Below are 19422 nucleotides of genomic sequence, written 5' to 3'. Positions count from 1 at the left end.
TCAAAATTCTTATCACTTATAAAATGCTTCATGGACCCATCATTCCTACTTTTATTTTTACTTCCCTACATACCAACACACACTCAAATCTTCTGAACTCCCTACTGTCCCCTTCACAAAACACATTAGTACACTTGTAGCCAAATACTTCAGTACCACTGCCCTCACAATCTGGAATACAATAGTCAAGTCAAATTTATTTATATAGCACATTTTACAACAGCCATCGTCACAAAGAAACTATAGCTGTCTAGGTCCATGCCCCAGTGAGTAAGCCAAAGACAACATTGGCAAAGAAAAAATCCCTAAGAGCATGAGGAAGAAACTTTGAGAGAAACCATAACTCAAAAAGGGAAACCGTTCTCCTCTGGTTGACACTAGACAGCACAACAGGAAAAAAACCCCAAAAAACAATAAAAGTCTACTCTGGGTTCCTAGAATTCCTATTCTAGGTTTTGAGTGTGTGTCCATCTGGCACAGGAACAACTCAAACATCTTCCATCTAGTAGATTCCAGTTCTCCTTGAGCTTCCTTGATGTTCTGGGAGGGGAGTGAACTAAGGCAGTGGAGAAGTGGGGGATGGGTGGAGGTCAGAAGTAGGAGGAGTCACAACAACAGAGATGAGTAAAAACATGACGAGGAGTACATGCACCTCAACAGAAAGAGTTGAACAGATTATTAGGCACGGTAAAATATGACAGTGTTTAACATAGGGGTATATTATGTGCAATGATATACTCTGGAACTATGGCAAGAATAAGGGCTACCTGGAACATTACCACTAAATACTGATACTCTGTCTAAGTACCAAACAACAAGATTATTCCCTTGCTTGGGAGCTTTATAGGAAAATGCTCTGCCCCCTGGGGTAGATTTCCTTATTCTAGGTACCATTTTATTCTCTTTATAGAGCCTGTACCTTTTGATTAAAGCAGACACAGCGGATCATACAGACCAAGAGAAAACTCCCTAAGAGCATGAGGAAGAAACTAGGTAATGTGGGGCAAGACCAATCAGTACTTTTAGGTCAGAAGTAGTATTTTATAATGAATACAAAATTTTATTGAGTGTCAATACAGTGTAGCATAGACAGATGGGAGTATGCTGATCAAACTTTTTAGTTCTAGAAAGAACATTGGCTGTTGCATTTTGAACTAACTGGAGCCTGTTTATGCATTTAGTGGTACAACAATATTGTAAGGAATTACAGTATCACAAAATAATCTGCCTCAACACCTTATGACAGCACAAGTCTTCCTTAATAGCAGATTTTTCTGGGCCATTTACAGGTTATCTATGGCAATGGCAAGTGTGTTGTGGACCAAAACTGGCCTAGCTGTAGCAGTCACATTTTGCCATGGCATTTGAACTCTGGACCACATGTGGACCACATGAAATGTTTGTGTGGAATTTCTGTTTTGGACCAAAATTAGCCATATAGAACTATAGAAAGCCACGCTCAAGTTGTGGCTGTTTTCTGACTCCAGAATTCAGATAACATTGTCAGCATCATTCCACATCGGTATGTGGACCAGATGAAAGTAGTAAATGTGGTCTAGAATTGGGCCATCACTCGTTTGCTATCTGGGTTGCATCATTTAAATCAAAACTATAGACATACTAAGAAAAGACAGTCACAGCATTCTCTTCCACATGCTAATATAATTACTCCTCGAGCTGCTCTCTGCTTTTTCATGTAACTTCATGTTATTTCTCTATGCTCTGCTGGTTTGTATGTATGCCTATATGTCAAAGAAAATACCTTGTAATTCATTGTCTTAACATATTACCTAATACCTCACCTACCAGAAAGTTGCAGAAGGTCTGTGCTTTAAATGCTAAGTCAGTTTTCATGCCTTCTGTACACTTTACCAGACTTAAACACTGCAAGTAAGTGCCAAGTTTTATAAGTAAAACATTTAATAATACAGATTACAGATTTCTACACCAAATTGGTCAGCTCTGTTAGATAGCTATATAGGTAATGGTTTTATTTTGTGTGCTGTAGTATCCTATATATGAAGCTTGCATGTTCTGCAAAACCTGACTGGTCAAAAAGACCTGGATTATCAGCAGCAGCAGGGGTACTGATTCAGATACCCAACACCTTGGGTTAAAAGATCAGTTCAGACATAACACTCTATTTATGACCCCATCCTTAAGCATTTAGACAGAAAGAACATGAAGTGCACTAATCTGTTCTGAGGAGTTAATGGGTAGTAGGGAATCCAGTTTCATTAAGAGATGCTTCATGGACACAGAATCTAGGGGCTCAGAGGAGGTTTTTAAAAAAGACAAAAGCACCACTTCAAGAATTCCCTGGTCACTAATGGAGTCACTAAGAGGTACAAGCACTGGACACACTTCATTAATCTGGAGAGTATAGAATGGCTATCCTAGAGCAACTCTAGCAAGCAGGCCTACGTTAAAAGACTCGGAATCCCTTATTTGGGCATGTCTGACAAAACACCTCAGGCCTCAGAATTTAGCAATGAATGATTCGGGTGATTTTGGAAATTAAGTTTAGACTTGGTTAAATTACTTTTGAACTTACATTTTAAACGTTTAACTGGTCATCAAATCTGCAAATATCTTTCAGATTTTTTATTCAATTTTTTAAATTATTTTTATTATAGATTATAGCTAAAGGATTGGTTTTTTGCGTTGCACCGTGACGTACTAGTAAAGGTCTTTCCTGTTTCCAGCCATCACGTGGAGTAACAAATCTGCTAGCAGCTCAAACTACCTTGCTGCTGAGCAGAAATGTTGGATAGTAAAATTGGTTCGATTGCAGCCGGCATCGGTGGGGCCTTGTTGATCGGTTATTGCATTTATTTCGACAGAAAACGGAGAAGTGATCCTAACTTCAAAAAAAGATTGCGTGAACGTGAGTCCTGAATATCGTGTAACTATGGTTGTCTAGCTAGTGCTGGTGCTAGCTAACGTGAATGTCGCTGGGTTTAAAGTTAGCTATCGTAATGTTATTGCGGAAATTCACTTTCTAGCTAATCTCTGAAAAAGTATCTTACAGAAAATGAAAATTATTAGAACACTTGTTTTCCTGTTGTTTAGTACTACTGAGGTAAAAATGATTATTAGTTGCAGTTAATGAACCGAGAATAATTAGCCGAGAATACCTAGATGGCTTGGTAGGTTACGGCTTAACTAGCCGGATAGTTTACTTTCACTCCGACACTAGCTGGTTTGCCCTATATATTGTTGGCTCGCTCGCTAACTAAACCTGCAAAATCTATAGACAAGAATTCCGATCTGACCATTGCCATTCAAGTTACATGGCTACGAATCCGATCTAGGGCCACATGCAAAAGTGACTCAAATCTAATTTGTTTCCACACAGCCAAAAACAGGCTTGAGACACAGTAAGGAAAATTTGAATCACTTCAGGTTGGTAGTATGAACTTAGCCTCAGTGTCACTGTAACTACATCACTCGATATTTTACTGACCATTTATTTATCTTTCTAGGTAGGAGGAAGCAAAAAATCGCACAGGAAAAGTCTGGATTAGCCAGGGTATGACAAACATTTTACAGCGTATCTGTTTAAATATATTAATGAAACCATTGATATTGTGGTGTCAACTGAAATGTCAGTAATTTGTCCCATGTGTGTAAGTCTGTGCTGGAACCTGTCCAAATTCTCAGTGTGTGTGTGTGTGTGTGTGTATATATAATATATATATATATATATATATAATATATATATATATATATATATATATATAAAAGTTGTTTTTTTTTATCTGTCAAGATACCAGATCTGAAAGATCCTGGAGCTGTGCAACAGTTCTTTCTTGATGAGATCCAGCTTGGAGAAGAGCTGTTAGCACAGGGTGAGGTGTCTTCTCCTTTACATCATTTGGTCCACATCACTTAATGCTGCTGGACAGGCAGACCAGAGTTGCTGGATAATTTAAACAGTAACAGTCAGTGCTGTTACTTATGTAAATTGAATTTCTTTTAAATTTGAGTACTAATGTAAGCCTGAATGTGTATCTTCACTCAGGAGACTATGAGAAAGGTGTGGACCACTTGACTAATGCAATTGCTGTGTGTGGACAGCCCCAGCAGCTCTTACAGGTGCTCCAGCAGACTTTACCTCCACCTGTCTTCCAGATGCTTATTACCAAAGTACCCACCGTCAGCCAGGTACATGCCCCACATAGTTTTGTGTCATAAATATATATTTTCAGCTCTCTAGAGGTCTTGTATTAAATTAAAGAACAAAAATAGGTGTTGACAAACACATGCTTGAAAAGAGAAGTTGTTTGTGCATTCTTCAAAAGCTCCCAATTGCTGGTTTTTAACTTTGGGACAAGCAAGAATGCAACATCAATACCTAGGATCCAGAGTTAATGGTCTTTGTTCAGTGACCTTTGACTATTTCACCTCTAGGACACTAATTCCTTTAACTTTGGTCCAAGGCTCTTGACAATTCAGTTTGCAGACTGAAAGTCTGCTTATTTCCCTTTTTTTTTTCTTTCTTAGCGGATAGTAAGTGCCCAGATCTTGGCTGAAGATGATGTTGAATGAGCACGCATGGATTTTGCTTGGCCATAGAGAAAGCCTAGTAAAAGACTCATTCTAAATCATGTGCTGTGAAATGCTGCTGTGAAGTCTTTCTCTGTGTATATTTTATTTGTATTATATATGTATATTTTAATTTAATGCATATATTTTGGAGAGTAGTCATTCTCAATACTACAATATTATATGAAAAATCTTGATATGTTTAAAATACTCTGATGGGTAGAGATTGACATTGCTGTTAAAGGAAGATGCATGGCTTCAGATTTTCTACTAATATAAAGAATATGTATTTCAGCTTACACTGTGCGTTAATTATATTGATCTTGTATCATGTGTTATGAGATTTTCTATGTAGTTAGAAAATGAAATATGTCCTTTTTCAATGTTTGGGTATAATTTTGATTACTCTAGGTAAAATTTGTCAGTCACTAAACAGCAGTTACATGTTTACATCACATGCACAAACACATTTCATTTAGGTTTTTTCACAGCTACTACGCCAAAGGATGTCTAATGTCACCAAGAGACATTTTCCCATCTAAACATTTATCTTGTGATATAGTTTATACCAGTAAGAGGCAGTAATAATAAAGAATAGGTGCAGTTACTTGTGGAAGAGTCAGGGGTGTTTATTTCTACTATTACAGTCACTGCACTGGTACTCATCAGTACATAGTGTAGACACTTCTACATTTTACTCTTTGGAGAACAATGACTTCTCTTGAATACTGGCACTTTCACTGGTACTTATTCACATGTCAAACTGAATAAGGGGACTGCCTGGCACTTTTTTTCCTCTTCAAACCCTGATTCCAATGGTTAATGGATGAGCACTTAAGTTTAAGTTTAATTTATAATCTCTAAAGATTTACTGCCAGACAAAGACACTTCAACCTAACAGGCTTGCACCTACTGGAATACCACAATGATTTTACATGTATGTTTTTGAAGAATATATCCTATAAAAATATTGTCCTTGGCAAGCAAAATGTTATTACACCATATTCTATGAGCAATCATTAATATTCTGTTATGATTGTTTGCAAGTTGCTCTCGGTGTCCATTCCTCACCATGCTCTACAGCGTTGTAAAGGATAAATACACCAAGTTGAATTTCACATCATCAAATCTTTAAAAATGTATTCTTGGCTAGAGCTGTAACAAGTAGGAAATAAAAATTCAGATTATATATATATATATAAGTTTATACAAGTTTTCATATATATATATATATATATATATATATATATATATATATATATATATATATATATATATATATATATATGAAAACTTGTGTAGCCCCTTGTTTTGGGGTAGAGTGTAATACATTATAGAAGCTGTTGGGGGCAATGTTGCTCCTGTTGTTGCTTTGCACTATAAAAGAAATCGCTTATCACACAGAACATTGAAGGACTGCGGCAAAAAAAAAAAAAGAAGAGCTAAGCCAAAACCTAAAATCTGTGATGTCACAACATGACTGCTGGTGTTTTGTCTCAAATCATTTCAGAATCATTAATTCAACTAATAGGAATAAAGTTCTGAATCTCAAACATGCAAGCATGCAACACCCCTATGATATGTTACTTGCCCATATCCTGATATGAAACATTTTGTGGGCCTCCTGTTTTCCTGATGGTGCAAGCTCTGGACATTAGGGTAACACTTTTACGTAGCCTTGTTCAAACCAATTTTCTACAAGGAATGGAGCATAGCTGGATGTAAATATACTAATTACATGCAGGTGTCTTGTTTTGCATCCTTTGGTTGAGTTTATGGTGCTGGGGACAAGACATAAAAAAATAAAAAAAAACATGCAAAAGAATCATCTGGAGCTCACAGGAAAAAAAGGGAAAAAAGGCACAGGAACACTGCATTAGAGTGAGTCCTGTTCAAGGTTGTGGTTTGTGATCACAAGTATATTTCAACACCAAGAGATAATTTGAGGTAAGAAAGTACAGCACACATTAAATTTTTTTAAAATTGATTTTTGTATATTATTTTTGGAGCAGTTTTTTGGCCCTAATGAAGAAGATGGCACTGATAAAAGGCGTAACTTATGACAATGAAAGCCAGAAAACATTGTTTGTTATGGTCGCCAATGCCAAATCATCCATGATTGTGTTAATTTAAACAATAATTTAAAAATAATGAGATCTGTAACTAACTAGCCAACAGAAAATAGTACTGCTATGAATTATTGCACGAGACCATGACACACCTGGAAGTTGAAAGATTTTGAAGAAGTTTTATTTAAATATTAATTTATTTTCCCCCACACTGAGTCTCAAATAGAGACTCAGGAGCTCAGACTGTATACTTATGTGAAAGAGGCCATTATAGCTACTAGCCAATCTAAAAATACATGGAGAAAACATAAGCAAGATGAATTTTACCAAGATGAATCAGTCGTGATGAAGTGCTTTGAAAAGCTAGTCAGAGTCTTCATCACCTCTTCACTGCCAGCCTCCATGGACCCACTGCTGTTTGCATACCACCACAACCGCTCCACTGATGACACAATTGTACATCATCTCCACACCACACTGACCCACCTGGACAAAGGGAGGGGTAATTATGTTAAAATGCTGTTTGTCGACTACAGTTCAGCATTAACACTATCATCCCCTCCCTACTCCCTACTAAGTTAGAGGATCTAGGACTGCATACATCCCTGTGCGACTGGATCTCCAACTTCCTAACAGACAGATCACAATCAGTACGGGTGGGCAACTGTGTCTCATCCACCCTCACCCTCAGCACTGGAGCTCCTCAGGGTTGTGTCCTATGCCCCCTGCTCTACTCACTGTACACCTAGGACTGTGTGGCCACTTCCAGCTCCACCGTCATTGTCAAGTTCGCTGATGATACCGTCGTCATGGGTCTGATCTTGGACAACGATGAGAGGGCCTACCTGGAGGAGATTAAATACCTGGAAAACTGCTGCCAGGGAAATAATCTTCTCCTAAAAGTCAGCAAGACAAAGGAGCTGATTGTGGACTGCAGCAAGAAGCAGGAGCGGCACTACCAACCTGTGAGGATCAATGGAACCATGGTGGAGAGAGTAGACAGTTTCAAGTACCTTGGAGTTCACATCTCACAAGACCTGTCCTGGTCCCACCACACCAACTCCCTGGCAAAGAAGGCTTGTCAGTGTCTTTACCACCTCAGATGCCTAAGAGACTTCAGACTGCCCTCCAAGGTACTGCGGAACCTCTACACCTGCACTATCGAGAGCATCCTCACGGGGAACATCACAGTCTGATTTGGAAACAGCACCAAGCAGGAGAGACAAGCAATCTAGAGGGTAGTGTGTTCAGCAGAGCGCATCACTCATATGGAACTTCCTGACCTGAAGACCATCTATTACAAGCAGTGCCAGACCAAGGCCAGGAGGACTGTGAAGGACCCCACCCATCCCAACAATAGGCTCTTCTCTCTGTTGAGGTCAGGGAAGTGCTTTCGCTCCCTGAAGACCAATACAGAGAGACTGAAGAGGAGCTTCTTCCCACAGGCCATTCAGGCCCTGAATCAGAAATAAAGAAAATCAAGAAAAACACATTTTAATAACATAATTAGTATTAAAGTGAGGGACTGGAGCCAGGACTGGTGACGACACATGATGAGGAGCAGACATAGGATATGGGACTGGGCGAGGAACAGGCACAGGATGTACAACAGACCAAAAAGGACAGGGAGACAAAGCAGATGATGGGACAGGATGCTGGACCAAACAACATCGGAACTGGAAGATGGATAAGGTTACAGGAACAGACACATCAAGGGGTATTGGGACAGAAATTGATAGATATCAGACTGAAAACAGGTACAACAACAGGAACATGGACAGGAACAACAACAGAGAGGTCTCTGGAGTCACTGGGGTCTGGGAGGCCAACAAAGAGGCCTCAGGAGTTGCTGGCCGGCTGTAGGGGGTGCAAGAGTCCTAAGCATCACAGGAGGCCCAACTGAAGCAGCCATTAGGGGCAAAGGAGAGCCCTGAGGTGTGATCACTGGGATAGGCCTATTGGGAGGCCCAGACTTCAGCATCGATGCAGGAACAGGTCGGAGTACAGATGGTAGAGCAGGCTGGAGTGCAAACATAGAAGCCATCTGAGGTTCAAATACTTGCATGAGCCAACACAGTTGTGGATACGGGATTGGACCACAGTAGTGGCAAGTGGTTGTGGGTCCAACTGGTCCAGAGGCACATTAGTTCTGCCAGGAGCATATGGAAGAGCAACCTTTACTGCTCTGGAGATTGGTGACAGAATAGCACCTTTTGTACTGAACATTGGGAACAGAGTGGCATTTTCCACTCCATGGACAAAGGATTTGAGTGGAAGGATCTCTTGACACCAGGATGAGGACTGTACAGTAAAACCCCCAATATTATGGTGAGGTAGTGCAGCATTGCTTTTACTTGGGATGGAAGGCCGCCCGACATCTTCTACTCAAGGGACAGCAAGCAGAGTGGCATCTTCCACACAGTGATCAAGAGACTTGGCTATGTCCTCCATGCTGGATACTGGGGACGGGGTGGTGCCTTCCTCTATGCTGTTAGTGTATTGTGCTGGAAACAGACATTCAGGCAGACAATTTGGCAGACCGTCAGGTGAACACAACATTGCAAAGCCATTATCAGAACCAAGTTTGTGAACAGTGGCCTCCAAGATGGAGGTTGGAAATGCTATGGTTTGGTTGGCATCAAAGACAGAAAGCAAGACAGCCTGTGTCACAACAAGAATATGTGATGGAGCATCCTCTATGCTGGAGACAGGAACTGACAGGGTGACATTCTCTATGCCAGAGACAGGGTCTTGCAGGGAGACGTCCTCTATGCCGGAGACAGGGACTGACAGGGGGGTGTCCCCTATGCTGGGAACAGAGTCTGGGTGGGAAAATTCCCCATAAAAGTCCTCTTCAACACAGGCTATGGTTTCTTTTCCTTCCAAAACAACAGTTAAAGCCTCTCTACAAAAATATTCAGGTATGTTCATTTTTCTCTTAATCTACTTTGTTAAAATATATAAACTTTCTTGGCCTGATAAACATTAAACTTAAACTCTAGAAACATATTATAAGAACAATATTTAATCTCATCCACTTACAATAAATTTCTCTCCCCCTGCAGGTCCTCCCTACATAATACTTTTTCCATGCATGTTAATCACCTCACTCAATAAATCACATCAAAAAAGTTTGATCAACCAATTCCTGGGTGTTAATTTACATGCAGACATATATAAATATATATATACATACACAGCATATGTGCATCTCTAATACAGCATCTATATGAACATGCTGTGATGGAGGGTAGCTCCATCACAGGCCCACAGACAGCTAGGAGCTCACTCTCTAATAACATAAACCTCAATGGTCTACCAATCACATCTTCAACAGATCTTGGAGTGATTATGGGTCCCAGTGTCTCATTTCTCCACCTAAGGAACATTCCAAAGTTTAGAAACATACTCACTTCACATGATGCAGAAAAGCTAGTTAAACCTCTAGTGTTCCCCCGATGTCAGAAGGTTTTGATTATTTGATTAATTTCCAACATGGCAAACTCAAAAGACATGCAAGCATGTCTCCCATGTCTGCTGTGGGAAATGCAAAGTCTATCTTTCCCTGAGCAGGATTGAAACATCATGCACCCATTGGGTAGGGACGGGGGACCTCCCCCAAGGGGAGTATCTCAGCATCTTGTTCACAAGTGAAAGGAATGAGCTATAAAGCAGTCAGTAAGGACCAAAAGAACAAGATCATGGATACAAGAGGCTGAAATGAACTTTCTTCATCAAGTAGTGGGGCTCACTCTCCATGATAGTGTTAGAAGCTCAGCTATGCAGTGGGAGCTCATAAAAATATAATAAAAAGAAAAAATAGCCTGTCTATTATTATCCCAGTCAATAACATTTTACACGCTCTGTGAGAAGAATTTGCACCTTTTCTACATAAAGAGTAAATTGTGAAAACTGACTTGCAGTTCAAAAACAGTCAAAGAAAATGAAAATACAGATTGTTGTATACCAACAGCCTCACACCAGAAATGCCCCTCACTTTGGTTTTCCAGCATTTTTCCCAAATGGAAAATCATGTCCAGTGTCTTGCTGTTATGAAATAATTTTGGCCTATGAAATCTCAGGTTTTCTGTGCTCTGTGAGTACAAGAAAACATGTGAAGGGTAACAGTGTCTGAATAATGAAGAGATATTGATATGCCAGTGGCTGTTGGTATAAGCATGTGTACTTCTGATTGACCTGGGTTGCCTATTTCCCTGGTAAACATCCTGCCCACCAACCCCTCCTACTGCTCACAAACATTCATCTATGTAGAGATGAGAGGTCAGTGAAGGCAAGTGGCTCAAAGCCCAGCAGCCCATGTCCTTTTTTCAGTTTTTTGAGTGAATCACAAGCTCGGAATGAATTCAAGCTTTGATTGAGTCACTAAATTAGTTTTCAAATGTGTGCTGGATTGGAGCAATGGTGCCAAGGGTTGACAGCGTAGTCAGCATTGTGGGCTGTTTCTTCAGAAATATAGACATACTTGGCTCTACACATTGAGTGCAGCAATAAATAAGATTAAATTCACTAAATTGAATTTTTAAAACCTCGCACCATTATATGGGCAATGCAGAATGGTAACTTATTGAACTTCATTGCTCAGCTTGGTAGTCAAAAACAACCAAAGCTAAAATGTATGTTATAAAGTGATATAAATGGCAAAGTATTTTGTGACATGGTCATGTCTTTGTTATATTATCATCAGAATTATATATAGTATCATGATTTTTTACATGTGAGAAATTAACATACAGTACAAATGCCTATACCAGTGCTTTCCCCATTTTATGCGACAATAGCTGACTGAATAGCACTGTCTACTTACATGTTTTCTGGAAAATATAAGATAATATAATAATTTAATAAGATAAGATTGTAATGTTGTAGAAGTGATGAGCGAACACACTTGCAAAGTGCCAGGACCTTGGAGGTGATAAGGAATTGAACTAACTGAGGATGCCATAAAGAACAGGTCTGATCGAATAGAATAAATAAATAATAGATTTAATAACAGAAACAGACTAACACAGAACAGAAAGGCTAACATAAGAATAACAGACCAACAAGGTGAGTGCGAGAACTAGGCAAAAAGGACATGAACATTTAGGAAAGACTAACGGAGAATAATGATGAGGATGAGGTCCTGGGGCACGGCGTGTGACAAGACCAGGGGCATGTACGAGACTTGGGACAAACCATGGACAGGTACAGGGGTTGGGGCAAGTGGAGGTACAGGAGCCAGATGGGGAAAAGGAATGAAACTGGAGATGTGGCTGGGACTGGAGATGGGCACTGAGACCTGGTCAGGACTAGATATAGACACAGTCAGGAGACGAGAATTGCTAGTCTTGGGCATAGCTGCTGGAACAGGTACAGGGAATTTTTTTCATTATGATATACTCTTATCCATCTTACCATGCACAATCTATAATGGTACATTTACACTGCAGTGAAGCAAATGGTACATTTACACCTTGCAGAAGCAAAGAGAGGAAAATATGTTAACTACAACCAACACGGGTACAGGAGGAAAACACACAACAGGCATGGATATAGGAACTGGGACAGGCAGGGGTATGCTAATGCCACAAGGCAGGGTAACAGGTTTTAGCATGGTAACAAACAGGTATGGAGGTATGGACAGCAACATAGACAAAACCAGGAACAGGAGCAGGCAAAACAGGAGCTGAGGAAACAATAGCAGACACTGAGCAGACACTGGGGCAGTTATAGGGGCCAGTGCAGCAGCCTCAGGGAGCAGAGGAGTCACATGAGACTGAGAGGTTGTAGGAGTCACTGGCAGACTGCAAGGTGTGACCAAAAGAGTCCTAAGCATTTCAGGGAGACCACCAGTAGCAGCCGTCTTGGGGACAGGAGAGTCATGAGGAACAACCCTGTGGATAGGTCCGGCATGGGGCATGGGAACAGGCCTGGCGTGAGGCATAGGAACATGTGGAGTGGCTTCTTCCACTCCAGAAACAAGCTGTGAGGTGTCCTGGGACTGGGCTCGTCCGGGGGCACGGCTGCAGCATTCAGTGGCGCGTCCGGGAGGTCCGGTGAGCAGTGGGTCCAGGAGATCGAGAGGCATGGCTGCGCCAGCCAGCAGCGGGTCTGGGAGGCCCGGGGGCACAGCTACAGGAACAGACCTAATACAAGAAACAGGAACAGGTTGAGTGACATCCTGGGGACAAGAACAGGCCTGGTGGCCTCCACTAGGCCAGGAACTGGAGCAGGATGGGCGGCATCCACTATGCTGGGAACAGTAACAGGATGGGTGGCATCTCTTACGCCGGAAGAGGGACACAAGCTGGCAGGGTGGCGTCTTTCATGCCGGAGGCAGGGACTGGCTCCAAGGAACCCTCCACTCACGTGGGGGACCCATAACAGAAGGGAGAGACCAAGGCTCACCAGTCTTTAGATGGTTCTACAAGTCCTGAAAAAATGTCCTTGGAGCCATAGCCCCAACGTCCATTACTTGAACAGCACCTACCATGCCAGAAACATGAACACTGTTGGAGACTTCTGCAGTAAGTGCATTTCCTAGTCCGTCTAGGTCCTGCCCTACAAGCTGCACTTCCCTAATGCTAGCATTGTGATCCATAGGGTGTGAGCACTTACCAGGAGTTTCGACTGCCTTGGTGTCTGATGTTTGCTTATTCCTCTGCTGACTTCTTGGACTTAGGTCAAGAGCTCCTTGTCTCCACAGTGCCCGGGGAGTTATTCTGCCTGGTGTGGTCTTGCTGAGAGAACTTGTCTTCACAGCAAGATGACCACTGACCGAAGAGCTCTGACCACTGTGTTCTTAGTAGGTCGGTCATTCTGAGGTGATGAGCGAACACACTTGTGAAGTGCTGGCACCTTGGATGTGATAAAGAACGGAATAAGGAATGAAACTAGGACTAGTGGGGAATACACAGAACTGGGCTATGTAAGATAGACCAACAAAAACCAAGACAGAAAACACAGGTAATCACAGCTATAAAGGAAAACCAGACAACACTTGCTTATATTAAAAAGGGGAAGAGAAACCTAAACCGAAGTGAAGCGATGGGAGAAACATGGAGCAAAAGTACTACATACGAGCAAACAACAGAGAACTAGGGAACATAAACAAGGAAAGCAACATAGACAGAGGGTATCAACTTGGAACGCGAGGAGAAAGTGCATAGGGACATATAAGATATGCCGAAACAATGAATGACAAACAAGATGCAGGAACAAGGTTTAAATAGGACCACAATTAGGGACAAACTAGGAACAGCTGGAGATAAAATGGAAGAGACAGGCGAAAACTGGAAAATGTACGTGACTAGGTTGCCAGGGAAACGGGGAACACTCCGGTCTGTGGGTGTGACAAAGATCATATTTCATTCATTAACTAACAAAACTAACATGTATAAAGGCTAGAAAAATGTTCTTTTTTGTTATCTCACTTTGGACAGGTCATAATGCTGTTAAGTGGCAGGACAAAAAAAAATTCTTGTTAGGTTTAGCTAAAATAGGCAACAATAATGGAATTCTTAAGATGAAGTGATAAACTACATCTCTTTTGCACTGGAATGACAATCATATGTAAATATCACTCCTTCTATGTTATGTGAGTGTTGCAAAAATATTTCCTAAGTTCCAGTATAGCCAAATGGAACACCTACATTTTGACCTAGGGAATTCAAACTTCTCCAGCCATACGCCATTTTTCCAATTCAAATGCACTTGGCAGGTTTGGGCAAAATCAAAGGCTGACTGTGTAGAATATTTGAATATAATATTATATCTAATATTATAAATATTATAATATTATAATTTAGAATATTATTATTATAATATATATAATATTATATATTACGCTTAGGATGGAGGGACGCTATTAACAGACCGCAGTAGTTTAATTACAGTGGAAAAACCCAGTTGATTAAATATATATATAATCAACTGGTTTTTTCCACTATAATTAAACATACATACCGGTAATTAAACAGCATACATATACATACATACTTTGCTTGCACAGCTGATGAAGCACTGCTGTCTGAAACGTTCTTTGTATTGGATTACACATCTTAGCTAAAATCAAGCATAGAAGCACAGTGACATGGTCCTGTGCAATTTTGGTTTGACGCTTGGGGTTCAAACATCAGAGATTGTTAAAACGTCACCTGCAGGATTGGAGTATGTAGCTTGATAACATATATTAAAGTTATGTTAATGAATCCAAACAATCTCACTTTGCAAAGAACATATCTATGGATAATCAGTCATGGCACTGTCACATAAAAGTAGAAAATATTTTTTTTTGTAATTCACATAACACAGAGAAAGGAATGATATGATTTACATTTCATAGGTTGTCATTCCAGTGCAATAGAGATGTAATTTATCACTTCAACCTAGGAATTCCCATCATGGGTGTCCTAATTTAGCTAATCCTAACAAGAAAAATGTATTTCCCTGACACTTACCAGCATTGTGACAAGCTGGATGTTAATTCCCATTAAATCCAAAGTGAGATAACAAAAAGGACATTTCTTTAGCCTTTATAAATGTTAGCATTGTTATTTTAATAAATGAAAAAATGATGCTACTTTTCTGGAAAACATGTAAGTAGAAAAATGCTATTCAGTTGTGGTACTGTGGTACCTTGTTTCAGGTCTCATGGACAACAAGCATCGAGATTTTCTGTCAATGGCTCTAAGGTGGTGGAATGAACTCCCACTTGCTGTCTGGACAGCATAGTCCCTTGCAGTCTTCAAACACAGACTGAAGACCTATCTATTTGCGGAATATATAAAGGACAACTGACCCTACTCTCATATTGACTGACTAAATTAACACTTATTGTAGGGTGTTGTTTATTATTATGTTGTTTAACAAACTCTAGCACTTATTATTTATTGCACTTTTTTTTTTTAAGATAGACCTTATGTACTTTGTACTTCTAGGTATCAGCATTGATCCCTGTATTTCTACAGTATTCTAATTCAATGGTATGTTGGACTTTAACCTACTGTACTGTACTAGGATATATTCTAAGAGTAAATGACAGAGCACTTTTGTAAGTCACTCTGGATAAGAGTGCTAAATGCCATAAATGTAAATGTAAATGTAAATGTACTGCCACATAAAATGAGGAAATGTTTCATATTACTGTCACATAACATGGAAAAAGCTCTAATACAGGGATCTTTTTGTTAATTTCCCCTAATCAATTAACTGCGATATTGTTGCATAATATATGTGACTGTGTCACAAAATACATGCTCCCATTTATGTCACTAGGCCACAAATAGAAATAAGACTGGTTTGAAAACAACTAACTTAAGAAGTGAAATCCTGATTTCTGTCAGGTGAGGCCCTATAGACAACCAACTGTAAATACTGCTTTCCTTGCAGTTCAAGACTAATTTTAATATTAAATTCAGTTACAAGGAGAGATGCAAGATTATAAAAAATACAAAATGTCAGTGTAGTTTCTGCAGTGTTACAACATCATAGACCAACAAGAAATGTTCTTTTATTTCAAAGGATTAGACAATTATAACATGAAAGAAACAAAAAGCTTACATGCCAAATTCCCTACTTTTAGACATATTCCTTGATAAATATATATGAGTATTAATGACGTATGAGTAAGTATAAAATATGAGTAGATAAAAAAAAACACTTGTCCCTAAAATTAAAATAAATGTCAAATATTAAGCATGGTCTATTAAGTTAATCAAATATATATATATATATATATATATATATATATATATATATATATATATGAATTAATGTACATGAGAAATCACTGAATAATAAAGAATCATTATCATCATGTTCATTATCATAAATCAGAACCATTATATAATAAAGAAATAATTAAATACAGTCTATCTGAAGCTTGAGTAATATTCAGGCATTTTGACAGGGGGCACTGTTGTCACAGAAAACAATCCAGACTTGACAAATAAACTTGTTCTCTTGGGAGAAAGAGGGTCCTGCCAAGAACTAAAGCATGAATGCTGAATTTATATAAAGCATAATAAGATAGTTTTCCATATTGGTACAAACCTTGGTAAAATCTACCATAACCTGTACTCTGCATGCAATGCAGTAGCCAGGTATAGCACAAATTCTACACAGACAGTATGTATCCATAATAAAGAACTATCACTACTAAACCCAATTTCTCCTGATCAGTGCATGACTGAAGGTTTTGATTAGCTCTGAAATTATTCACAGAAGTCAAGGATTCGTGCTTCACAGGTAGGTTCAACCTAGTTATCCTTACGAACCTGAATCCAGCAGAAATTAAAATCAGAACACAGTCAGAACCTTTGCCTTTGCCTATCTTTTGTTGTTAATTTTCCTTTGCTCTAATCACACTCATGTCCTTTGACACTCGCAAAGTATGGTGCCTGAGGACAGAGCATTCCTGACACTCTAGAGAGAGGCGCTGCCAAACTAGCAAAAACTGTGGAAATATGAGCCAAGACAAAGCTGGGCTAATAATATTGTTGGTTCTTTGTAGCCAGCAGCAGCAGGGGGATTTAATTACTCAGGCAGTCAGTCTTAAGCCTCGTGTCATGCATTGTGAAAATACAGCAGAGGGGGAGGGGAAAATTCCCTGGCATGTGCTAAAAATAAAACATATGTGCTTTGATTACTAATAACAGGCAAACACTCTATTGCCCTAGTTTTGAACGCAAGAAAAGATAACAAGAAAAAAGAGAGGGAAAAGGAAGAAAAAATAAATCATTGACTACATTCAGCTCCACACCCATAACCTGAAATTCTGTCAATACGCCACTGCATTAGTATAACTCTTCATAGAGAAAAATAAACTACTGGTATCATTCAACAGAGCTATATCTTCCAGAAATGCTGAAAGGCAGTTCCCTTCCATTCAAAATGCCCCTACATAAGTTACTTCTTAGTTTCAGTTTTGTACCCACTACTGTAGATTGTTATTCAATCAGCCAGACTATTATATTACTTTCTCCATGCCCAGCAGTTGATTAGCTGGAGAAACAGGGGAATGCCTTCTCTCTTTCTTACCATCTCTCCTTCAAACACACACACACACACACACACACACACACACACACACACACACACACACACATGCACGCACGCATGCACATGCACACACGATTGAAAGCTTACACAGAACTCAGATGCTTTTGTTCGTCATCACTCATCAGCATTATCTGACATATCACGGTTGACAAAAAACTCCAAGGGTACCTTTGCCTCAGCTATTCTGTCACTCCAGTGCAGTAACACACAAGTGTGGGAGTGGATAAGTGGGTGAGTACAGGGTTAAATAAGCAGTCTCTGCTTTGCTTGTTCTCCTTCCCCCTCTGTGTTTTTGAAAACTGTCTTCCTGCCTCAGGGGCGGAACAGTGGGTGCTTCCGTTTGAATCCTGACACAGACGAAGGGTTTTTTTTTTGTATAGGTCTCCTGCATTGACTTGTAACAAATCATGGCCCCTGGGATATGGGTCTAGGGGTGGGGGTGTATTAATGCAGTGGGCTGGGGCTCACCAGCTTCTCATTATCACAGCGGTAGTTGTTTTTTAAATCACAGGGAAGGGTGACCTAGAGCTGAGAGAGAGGGAAGGGCTGGAAGCCCTGGACTGCCATGCTAGGCATGCTCTTATTCTCCTTGCTCTGATTCTCTGAGCTGAGCAGGGAGGAAAAATATAAATAATGTATCAGGGGAGATGAAGCCTGTGGTGGCTGTGTTGGGGATGAAAGAAAGGGAAAAAAGGAAGACAGGACAGCAGGAAAAAGTTATTAGATGACTTATCAGTTTAATGTATGCTTGTCTGCTCAATCCTAAATCACCATAAGGATGACAGTAATGCCTGGAGACTGTAATCTTTTCTCACCACTGTATGTCCTTCAGAGGTCTGGGAGAATTCATTAGCTGCTATACAGTTTTAGGATTGCCGTTTTCTGAATAGATTAATGGATCTGAACTGAAGTCTGCAGGCAGATGAAAAGACAGAGGCTCATCCAGACATAGTGAAACAGTTTATTTACACACAAGTATATTCAGATTGGTGCAAAAGCATTTGAAGCTCTGGGGTATTCCTATTGACAGCCTGTTTGTAGCACAAATTGCAAAGATTGTATAGGTTGAGTTTTTATAAGGTCAAGAGGCTTCTGTGGTAGTCCAGTGAAATATGAAAACCATTTTAATCAGTCAAACCAAAATCTACAAAATGTTTAGTAATTTCTGACTCCAGTGAGAAATTACATTATATGCAGTTTAGTTTGCATGGAGCATTACATTTTTTTCTTCTTGGTCCTTGTATTATTTTTCTCTATCGTACAAGAAATGAGAGTGTGCTTTTCTATGTCTCACCCCTCTTGCTCTCTTTGTCACCCACACACAGACACACACAAACACACACTTTCAGAGCTACTTGGAAAGTACATACTCTGTCCAGTGTTTCTCTGCATATTTCAAAGTATTGAAAGCATATTTCTCTACTACCCACTCATTGACCTCTGTGACATTCTGGCTTATATGCTAAATGTGTTTCATTAGACACTTTTATTAGCATTTTAACTGTAAATTACATGGAATATATGCAGTAAGTATAGAGACAGACATACTGTAAGATAGTAACATTCATAATTTATTCTACTTCATTTAATTTTTTCAAGGTCACCATCTTCCTTCTCATAATTGCTGACAAACTCCATACTTGGTACAGTGTTTTACTCAGTCTCAAAACAACCCAGAAAAATTTACCATCTTTCTTTTATTTCTATGCACTGTTATTTCTATGCACTGTTAAAAATATAACAA

At 39.7% G+C, this 19422-nt stretch overlaps 1 protein-coding gene and 1 long non-coding RNA gene across 2 annotated transcripts; one reads left to right on the top strand and one right to left on the bottom strand.

The window, feature by feature from the left end:
* Nucleotides 1-2694: 2694 nt before the first annotated feature.
* On the top strand, nt 2695-5159 carry LOC113590952 (mitochondrial import receptor subunit TOM20 homolog). The gene is made up of 5 exons (XM_027031293.3): nt 2695-2887; nt 3486-3532; nt 3770-3851; nt 4025-4167; nt 4507-5159. The coding sequence occupies exons 1-5, from the start codon at nt 2764-2766 to the stop codon at nt 4549-4551; spliced, it is 441 nt and encodes a 146-aa protein (XP_026887094.1). The 5' UTR covers nt 2695-2763; the 3' UTR covers nt 4552-5159.
* Nucleotides 5160-6615: 1456 nt separating this feature from the next.
* Nucleotides 6616-18178, bottom strand: LOC145660378 (uncharacterized). Its single transcript, XR_014126705.1, has 3 exons — nt 17766-18178; nt 13236-13475; nt 6616-7103 (listed from the first exon to the last, which is right to left on the bottom strand). It is a non-coding gene; the product is annotated as an uncharacterized LOC145660378 (long non-coding RNA).
* Between the last annotated feature and the right edge of the window lie 1244 nt (nt 18179-19422).

This window comes from Electrophorus electricus, chromosome 12 (genome assembly GCF_041902795.1).
Source record: "Electrophorus electricus isolate QZ-2024a chromosome 12, ASM4190279v1, whole genome shotgun sequence".
In the NCBI taxonomy this organism is placed as follows: domain Eukaryota; kingdom Metazoa; phylum Chordata; class Actinopteri; order Gymnotiformes; family Gymnotidae; genus Electrophorus; species Electrophorus electricus.
Note: the sequence above shows the minus strand (reverse complement) of the source record. Positions and strands in the feature narration are given on the sequence as shown.

Excerpts from the sequence above, each read along its gene's own strand:
- LOC113590952 (XM_027031293.3), top strand. The coding sequence starts at position 2,764 with ATGTTGGATAGTAAAATTGGTTCGATTGCAGCCGGCATCGGTGGGGCC. Across the intron at positions 2,888-3,485 it reads CAAAAAAAGATTGCGTGAAC|GTAGGAGGAAGCAAAAAATC; the intron begins GTGAGTCCTGAA and ends TTATCTTTCTAG. Across the intron at positions 4,168-4,506 it reads AAGTACCCACCGTCAGCCAG|CGGATAGTAAGTGCCCAGAT; the intron begins GTACATGCCCCA and ends TTTCTTTCTTAG.